Source organism: Buceros rhinoceros, unplaced genomic scaffold, assembly GCF_000710305.1.
Source record: "Buceros rhinoceros silvestris isolate BGI_N320 unplaced genomic scaffold, ASM71030v1 scaffold18305, whole genome shotgun sequence".
NCBI lineage: Eukaryota > Metazoa > Chordata > Aves > Bucerotiformes > Bucerotidae > Buceros > Buceros rhinoceros.
Window position 1 is genome coordinate 36,934 of NW_010414786.1, and position 9,185 is coordinate 46,118.

The 9,185-nt window shown below is 46.9% G+C and overlaps 1 protein-coding gene across 1 annotated transcript in view; it reads left to right on the forward strand.

The window, feature by feature from the left end:
- The window catches only part of SORL1 (sortilin-related receptor, L(DLR class) A repeats containing), a 36,343-nt gene extending 27,890 nt beyond the window's left edge, over positions 1–8,453 (forward strand). The window contains exons 35-47 of the mRNA XM_010137215.1: positions 11–123; positions 364–468; positions 1,442–1,514; positions 2,701–2,783; positions 3,049–3,145; positions 3,707–3,891; positions 4,372–4,491; positions 4,592–4,756; positions 5,612–5,786; positions 6,333–6,439; positions 7,098–7,290; positions 7,408–7,620; positions 7,990–8,453. Of these exons, the coding sequence (XP_010135517.1) occupies positions 11–123; positions 364–468; positions 1,442–1,514; positions 2,701–2,783; positions 3,049–3,145; positions 3,707–3,891; positions 4,372–4,491; positions 4,592–4,756; positions 5,612–5,786; positions 6,333–6,439; positions 7,098–7,290; positions 7,408–7,620; positions 7,990–8,057 (1,697 nt within the window). The 3' untranslated portion in view covers positions 8,058–8,453. The remainder of the gene's footprint in view (positions 1–10; positions 124–363; positions 469–1,441; positions 1,515–2,700; positions 2,784–3,048; positions 3,146–3,706; positions 3,892–4,371; positions 4,492–4,591; positions 4,757–5,611; positions 5,787–6,332; positions 6,440–7,097; positions 7,291–7,407; positions 7,621–7,989) is intronic.
- The last annotated feature ends 732 nt before the right edge of the window (positions 8,454–9,185 follow it).

Genomic DNA, 9,185 nt, shown 5'->3' on the forward strand with positions numbered 1-9,185 from the left:
CTTTCCCTAGTACCAGATGCTCCCTTCAACCTTCAGCTGTCCCTGAAAAAAGAAGCTGAAGGAGTGGTTATGGGCTGCTGGAGTCCCCCTGTGAATGCCCACGGCCTCATACGGGAATTCATTGTGAGTCCTGATGAGTCCAAACTGGTGGTGGGATGGGGAAAGCTGGTGGGCCAGAAATAGGACATTTCATAGAGGAAATCACTGTAGGTAGCGACACAGCCCCTCAAGTTCGTAATTTCATTTCTGTCTCCCTTTCTAAGCTTTTGTACTTCTTTCTGCTGACATTTTGACACAGAGGGACCTATCACCCCACGGTACTGTTGACTGTGGAGCCCTCATCCCTTGTTTTGATGCTCCTAGGTGGAATACAGCAGGAGCGGATCCAAGGAGTGGTCATCCCTTAGAACCACCAAGAACTGCACTGAGATCAAGAACTTACAGGTCAACGCGTTGTACACTGCTAGAGTGAGTGCTTCCAAAGCTGTGTCTGTGCGTGCTCTCATGACTTGTCACTAAATGGTCTCAGTCCTGCACCGTCAAGCACTTGCTGAAAATGTATGTTATTAGAATCCCATCCTTTAATGTTGACCCACAATGGGGGCTTGCCCTTTGCACTGCTAATATATATAGTTTCAAGGCCTGAGTTAAGGCCCTTGATGTGCTCCTTCTCCCAGGAGCTGTGTGATGAAAGGCTGCATTACGAAATCTCCTAATTGTCCATTCCACCATTCCAGTGTCGCTGGGTCTGGGCCAGAGATAAGTCTGGTCCTTACTGTATCACGGGGGAAAGAAGCAGATCTGCCTGCGGGGAATGTGTGCCTATGGGGGAAGCGGGTAATTATAGACAGAATTAATAAGAACAGGAAATTAAAGTCTGCACAGTGAGCCCTGGGAGATGTATGCTCTGCCATTGCCTGTCTTCCCTGTGCTGGATGAGCATGGGTTCTTGGGAGAGTGTTCACTGGAGGCTGGATAAATGCCCCTCCCCCCACCGTCACTCAGTGTTATTCTCACAGTCAGCTGGAGTGAGTCTTCCCTTCCGTGGTACTCCTTCCTGGGCTAATCTGTTCCCAAATGAATCTTTGGAACTAGATTCAGCACTCGCATGGACTTCACTGGTAGTTCTTACCTATGCAACAGCCGGAAGAGTCCAAAGCTCCTTATCTTGATGGACTCCTCATAAAGATCTCATAACAGGGTGGTTATCTGCAAAGAGGGTGCGCCTCCCTGCTCTTAGATTCCTTTAATTGACTTAGTCTGCCGTATCTCTGTAATAAGCATTGTATTGCCAAGTAATTAAGCTATTGTTTGCTTCAAAGTCCTTTTCCCGTGAGCTCCGCCATGTCTGTAACCTTGCTCTAACCTCATTCTCTGTTTGCATTATACAGTGTTGGCAGTGTATGTGTGTTCATATTAACCAACCCTTTTATTTGAAAAGGTTGCTGCGGTAACTAGTCGAGGAGTGGGAAACTGGAGCGATTCCAAATCCATAACCACCACGAAAGGAAAAGGTAAATGTTGTTTCAGTCAACTCAGACAAATAGAACAAAGGCAGAATATAAGCATGAAGTGTTAGCATCAGCATGCATAACCACCTCCCTGTCCTTTGTTTTTCCCTGTTGGGTGTTTTACACTATTTAACAGCTCCCCTGTACCGCTTGACTTGAGCTGCCTCAAAGTTCAGTGGAAGTCTGAACAGCTCACTGACTCTTTATCTGAACTCTGTGGCACTTAGGATGGATGAACTGCTCTGGAGGTGGGCGAGAAGCCTGTCCAGAAGGTGCCCCTCTCTCCTAGACTGTAAATGGATTCCCTCTAACTTGTGTAGGCTAGATCTTACCTTCAGATAGGTGAGACACGTTGTCACTGACTCCTTCGCTGTCACTGGCTGAAAGGATGCTTACTCATTCTCCCTGTTGGGTTATGATTATCATAGTTTCTGCGTCTCATGTAGTTCAGACCACTAGAAGACCGCTAAGGTTCCCTAGGAATTATCAAAACATTACAGTCTGACAGTAGATAAATTCAACAACACAGTAAATAATTTCCTTCTGAACTGTTTTTAGAAAAGCCTTTTGAAATCATTTGTGTTCATGCCAAGTTCTGCTTCCAAGCCTGTATCCTGATGTCAAAATTGTCTGCTAATTTGTTAGATAAAAGTGCATCCTCTCTGTGTTGACAAAAGAAGGAAAGAAAACACCATGCTACTAGAATTGCAGAATTCAGTATGAAGTACACGAGCACCTGATGGTTAGAAAAACAGAGGTAGAAAGTTCTGTAATAGCTTTCACTTCAGGTTTTGCTCGAGTGTTTGGCAGCTGTCCCCACCAATAGCTCCTGACCTCCCTCACCAGTGCTTCAGAAGGCCAGGAGCTGTTAACTGGGATATGAGCTTGTCCCAGTGAGAGCAGCAGTAAAATACCTGTGCCCAGACCTCTCTGCTTCCAGCCTGTGCTAAGCAAGACACAGATAAGGCAGCTTCTAGGTGTCTGACTGAAAAAATAATGGAGGTACAGCATGTCAGTGCCTTCTCTGAGGGGCGTATGTCTTAGAGACAGGCAAGGTTGGGGCTGGCAAGGTGGGGGATTCCTGCTCTGAGAGATGGGTGTTACAATGAAAGCTTGTATTTTACCTGTCCCCTCTTGATAAGTATTTGTTTTGCTTTGTGGTAACAGCTATCTTTTTCTGTCCTTCCAGTCCTTCCTCCACCTGTCATACACATTGAGAGCTACAGCGAGGACTCCATAAGTTTCAGCCTAAAAATGACTACTAATATCAAGGTAACGTTTTTACCTTTACTCCTGAAATGAAAATAAAGAAAAAAGGCCCATGTGGGTAAATGGTAAATCCTGGATGGGATAACTTGCCACTCATTTGCAGTTACTTTTTGAAATAAGTTATTTCATGCCAGATCATTTCTTACTACTCACAATCAGCCCCAGCTCTCTTAATTAGCCGGGAAATACAGTGCAAAGGCTTTCAGCGGGGACTCACTGTGTGCACAACCAGCTGAACTGATTGTTCGTCTTGTGTGCTGCTTGACAGGTCCGTGGTTACGTGGTGAACATCTACTGGACATTTGATACGCACAGGCAGGAGAAAAGGACTTTGACCATAGAAGGAGAAAAGTCCATCCAAAAAGGTAAATTCTGTGCAAAGTGTAAAATTCTGCTTCAGTCAACACCAAATGGAAGGTTTTACAGGAGGCTATAGGATTTTTTTTTTTTAATAAATCTTGAGAGGACAAATCACTGTATCCTTGGCCTATCTCCTTAGGAATTGGAAATTTCAAGTGGATTTTAGATTTATCCCCTGGAGCTGCACTAGCCTTTTCTCATCATATGGGATTTTGTTTGTGGTTCCTTATCTACTCTGCAAAAGGACAACAATTTCTTGGGCTTGTATGTAGTACATGTCCCTATTAATCAGATTACTTTCTGGTTTGGAAAAATCACTGGTGTGCACAGTCTAGATACCGGAAAGCATCCTGACAGAGAAAAGCATCCCAAAGAGAAAAGCACAGGCTAGGTTAGATACCAGTATCCCGGTGCTTCTGTGTAAAGGAAATTACTCAAATCAAAACACAAACCAAGAGAGGCAGGTTCCTGTCTAAGATGCTGCTGCTGAACGTTTCCTAGTGCTCTCACCCTGCCATTGCAGTGCTTTGCTTCACTTAATAGTGCACGTTTCTCTTCTTGCTCAGTGGCAAATTTGACAGCACACACCCCCTATGAAATTTCTGCTTGGGCTAAGACGGAGCTGGGTGACAGCCCTCTGTCTTTTGTACATGTCGTGACCAGTGGGACAAGACCTGCATCACCAAGCCTTAAAGCCAAGGCCATCAACCAGACTGCGGTGGAGTGCAGCTGGACTGGACCGATGAATGTTGTAAGGCACCAACTCTCCTTTCTCACCAGCCAGGACGGGGTCTAGCTCAGAGCCTCAAAACACAAGCAAAATCTTAATTGGGATTATTTGTAGGGATTGAATCGCAAGGCCCTGAAAATATTATGCTTGAAAAATGAGGGAAAGCACCTGCTGCCCCTTAAACAGAAGCAAGGAAAGCCTTCTTGGTGTCTCTTTGTTCAGCCGCTGATCCAGTGGAGATGCGGCTGGAATACAGACAGCGTGATGCTCCACTGGCCTTTCAGTTGACTGCTGTGTTATGGGAGCTGAGCCCAGGACTTTAGGGTGGGGAGTGCAGCAGTGAGTGGGCAGACTGAACCTGAACTTGGGCAGGAGAGAGTGTCCAGAGGAAAAAGAATCTTTATGTCATGTCCCTAAAAACTGACAACCAGTGAAAGTTTGGGTGGGAGCTCCAGCCCTTGCCAAAATCTGTACCATCCCTGTTGCGCTTTTCTGTCACAGGTCTATGGCATCTTCTATGCCACATCCTACCTAGAGCTGTACAGAAGCCCTCACAACACCACCACAACCTCCCACAACATCACTGTGTTCGTGCAGCGGGACGAGCAGTACCTGTTTCTGGTAGGCTCCTTTTCTGTAACCCCTCCTGCCTGCACTACAGGCTCTAGTTTTGTACCGGAGGGTGTAGGCACAGTAGTAACCACTGTGTCATCCCTTCAAGGTCCGTGTGATGTCTCCCTACCAAGGGCCACCATCCGACTATGTTGTGGTGAAGATGATCCCTGACAACCGGCTTCCCCCTCGGCACCTCCACTCGGTGCACACTGGAAAGACGTTCGCAGTCATTAAGTGGGAATCACCTTACGATTTGCCCGACCAGGACATGGTAATATCTCACAGCGCCGCCTTTTGTCTCTTTGCACACAGAACCCTGGCTCGAAGACAGTTCACTGTCCTGCTGCTGATGGAGAACTGAGTCTGAGACCAGGTCTACCCTCCATCTAAATAGTCATCCTCAAGATGGTGACATCTCTGAGACCTGCACTTCCTCTCTTCACATTACTGGCCGTTAGCTCAGGCCTATAACATGCACACTGTGTTTAAAAAGACAGGTCTGGGATATCTGCTGCTGACCGAGTCAGAAAGCAAACGCGGGTGTGTGCTAAAACACCTTTCTGGGGTTGGCTTTGCTCTGGAGTCCAGGCTGGCCATGTGAGCAGGACAGGCATTGAGCCAGCCAGGCTGCGGGCTCTGCCTCCTGCTCCAGCCACACCAGTGCAGCCCCAGCAAAGCCCGCTTCTGTCTTCCGGCCACTGGCATACGTTCAGGTCTCGCTCCGTTGAAGGCAAGTCATTTTCTCAGCAAACTTTCTGCTCCTATTCTGGTCCAGAGACTTAAGAGCAAAGGTTTAATGGTAGAAGTCTTCCTGGCAAAACCGGACACTTTGACGGGGCAGGAGTTTGCATTGCCTCCTTGTGATTTGTTAAGAAATACAACCTGAGATTTTCCTCCTGCCCTCGTCTGTTCCGGTAACTGTAGTTTCTGTATCTTGTGCACGCCGATCCCAGGCAGGGATCCTGCTAGTCCAGCAGGAGGCTTGGAAGCGAACTCCCCACACTTTCTGTAGAGCGCAGGCATGGTTCATTTCAAACGTTGTCCCCCTGTGCCTGATGTCCTGCCACTGTGGGAGACTGCTAACAAGTCTGCAGGAAGGTAATATGTGCCTTTCCTCCCCCTGCAGTTATACGCTGTCGCCGTTAAAGATTTAGTGAGAAAAACAGATAAAATCTACAAGGTGAAAAGCCGGAACAGCACGGTGGAGTACACCATTAAGAAACTTGAACCGGGAGGCAAATACCACGTCATTGTTCAACTGGGAAATATGAGCAAAGAATCCAGCATGAAGATCAACACAGGTAAAGGCAAGAGTTCTGCTGGGTGGGAGCCGGGGCGAGTCCTTGCAGCAGTGTCCGCTAGAGGGAAGACAGCGCTCGTCCCACGCTCCATCCATCCACCCCTGCGCTGGCTGGAGGCTGCAGCAGTGTTTCCGCATGGCTTAGTTCTCTCCCACAGCCAAATCCCGGTTCTGAGAGGCCTCCCTGCAGCTCCCAGGGAAGGCAATTAAATCCCTGATCAGCAGCAGCGGAGAGGAAGCCTCTCAAATGATAGCCAGGGAGTCTTTCTCCTGCCTAGGTGGAGATGAGCCAGACACCTCTTTGGCTGTGGAGACACCATGAAGTACTGTTACAGTCCTCCCATAAAAAACCACTGAAGAACTCCTACCAGCTTACGTGCCACAGTATCCTATCCTTCAGTACAGCCTTTTTGTAAGCAGAGTATTGTGCTGATGCCTAGAAAATCCTAAGTTGAGTTTCAGTAACCCCGTGGCCGTTTCTGAGTCAAAAGAAAACTGTCACTGGTGTTAAAAACTAACCTGCCTGCCATGATTTCCTCATTTGCAGTTCCACTGTCTGCACCAGACGCCTTAAAAATTATAACAGAAAATGACCATATACTGCTTTTTTGGAAGAGTTTGGCATTAAAGGAAAGTAATTTCAACGAAAGCCGGGTAAGTTGCACTGTCTCTCCCACCCTACAGGCAGCGTTTCAGAAAAATCTAGAGCAGAGTTGCTGCAAGGCTCCATTCACAGACTAGTTAAAATACACGAGTAACTCTGCTCCCCGAGTCTTCTATGTAGAACTTACACCAATTCATATCACTACTAAGGCACTAAAACCGATAGATCCCATCGGTCCTCCTTTAGGAACAGAATTGTGGAAAAGGTCATCTGTCACATGTCTGAAAGGACAGGGAATGGACACTGTCCCACCATTGCAGGGTGCACATCGGTGGTGTCTGAGAATTACTTAGACTTTGACAGAAAAACCTGTGACATTTTTTCTGTCGGGTCCCAGGCAGGTAGCAGACTGTGCCAAAAAAGCCATCACTGGTACTGGAGTCTGTATTTTGGGTGGTCTCAGGTGGATGCTAAGAACAGTGTGAACCAGACAGTCTGAAATCTCCCTGACCTGACGAAGGTCAGCGCACACTCACTGGGATGCCGGGAGGAGGCTCCATGTTGCTCTTTCCAGCTGATAGCCCAGTGCTGTTCATCAGAGCTAGATTCAGGAGGAAAAACAAGTTCCAAAGCCCTGTTGGAAGGAGCAAACCTGACCCCTGCAGCCAAGTGATTTGGATTTTGTGTCTGTCTTTTCCTAACCCTCAGGGTTATGAAATTCACATGTTTGACAGCTTGATGAACATCACGGCGTATCTCGGCAATACCACAGAAAACTTCTTCAAAGTTTCCAACCTGAAGATAGGTCACAACTACTCATTCACTGTCCAGGCCAGGTGCCTGTACAGCGGGCAGATGTGTGGTGAGCCGGCCACGCTGCTCTATGGTGAACTAGGAACTGGTAAGTCCCTGGCATTTTCCCCATCCTCCTTAGCAAAGACTCCTGAAAGCCTCGCAAACTCACTAGAGAAATGTGCTATTGGTTGCAAACGGCACTTTCCTCCCTCCCTCCTCTTAGGTGAAGACTACTCTGTGGTGAACACCGGTAGATCCACGGACATTGCTGCCATCGTGGTGCCGGTGCTGTTCCTGCTGCTGGTGAGCCTTGGGATTGGCTTCGTGGTGCTGTACATGAGGCACCGACGGCTGCAGAACAGCTTCACTGCCTTTGCCAACAGCCACTACAGCTCCCGCCTGGGCTCGGCCATATTCTCCGCGGGAGATGATTTAGGTAGGTCGCCCTTGGTTTCAGGCATGGCATTTCAACACAGCCTAAGGACGTGAAATCCGTGCAAGACCTAACTCCTCTATCATGCTTTGGGCTCCCTCTGGCATGAAAATCTCTATGGATTTGACCTTGTCCTAAGAGTACGAAGCAAGCCCAGGATAGATGTTTTTAGCAACTTCACTCAAACCACTGCCTCTAACACGAATCAGTTAAAACCTGAATATGACAGACAGAACGCTCAGGTAAGAGCACAAGTGAGGCCACTAGGTACTGGTTTTCAGGGCAGTTTTGTGACCAACTCCTGTAGCCTGTTTAGTCTTGCCCCACGAAATGCTGAGGGCGGTGTAACAGCACTCTGGGTTTGTTTTTCAGGAGATGAGGATGATGAAGCGCCAATGATAACTGGATTTTCAGATGATGTTCCCATGGTCATCGCATGAAGCGCATTTCTGACTGTAAAAACCAAATGGTGTAAATATTTTATTTGATAAAAATAGTTGATTGTTTATTTTAAAAATGCACTTTGAGTTGCAATATGTTATTTTTATATGGGCCAAAAAAATTTAAAAAATACACTTTGTAGTAATCAACTGTGAATTGCAGACTAGGTTGGTTTAGTAACAAATTGCTTTGATTTAACATTAATTTAGTCTTACAAGGCTATGCTTGCTGGGCATGCTTTTAAGTCTGTGAGATATTTTCTGTTGACTAAATTGGCTACTCGTTTTATTTTTCTAAGACAAGAATAAATTTATTTAAGAAAGTCAGGAGATTATATATGTAGAGAGAGATAAGTAATATAGTCCCTGAAGGTTTTTCTTTTACTTTAAAAAAAATCCTTTGGACTTTGTTTTATAGGAAAGTATTTTTGTGGTGTTAATTTATTGGGAAATCTGCTTGAGAACAGATTTCCAGAGTCGTCAGACATTGTACACATTATTGTGTAGAACATGTGCCACTTTATCTTGCAAGGCAGTAGTATCTTGGCATCCCCATCATTGTTCTTGCCATGATAGTATAAATCCTTTTTTTTACACTTTTTTCCCCCTTTTGAAAAGACACAATCTTCCAGCAATCTCAGAGCCCAAGTCAAGATCCTGCAGCCAATACTTGTGTATGAGTTTAGCTTCCTGCTGCCATACTTACCAGCTAGAAGCATTGGGGCCCTACCAAACCATGGTGCCAAGGGCCGTGCAAACCCTTACACACAGGTGTGATGTGCCACAGGCCACTAGCAGGAAGGTTTCTGGGGCTCTGCCTGTGGGAGAGGGGCTACCCCTGGGAGCAGTGCTGCAGAATCCTTTAGCAGCGCTGTGCGAGTGCCCAGGCTTTGCAGTTTTGACCCTTGCTTTCGGATGTGCAGTGACAACAGTCCATGCCATGCCCTACCCTCCCTGCGCTGCCCAAACCCCTTTGGAGGGCACCTGCAGTTGCTGAGCTGCTGCTGCTGCCCATCACATGTGGCCTAATTAATCTGTAGCTTACCTCAGTAACGTCACGGAAAAAAATCGCCACTACCTGAAGTTAAAGCGCACATCTTAAAACACGCTTCCCAGCTAATCAGGACA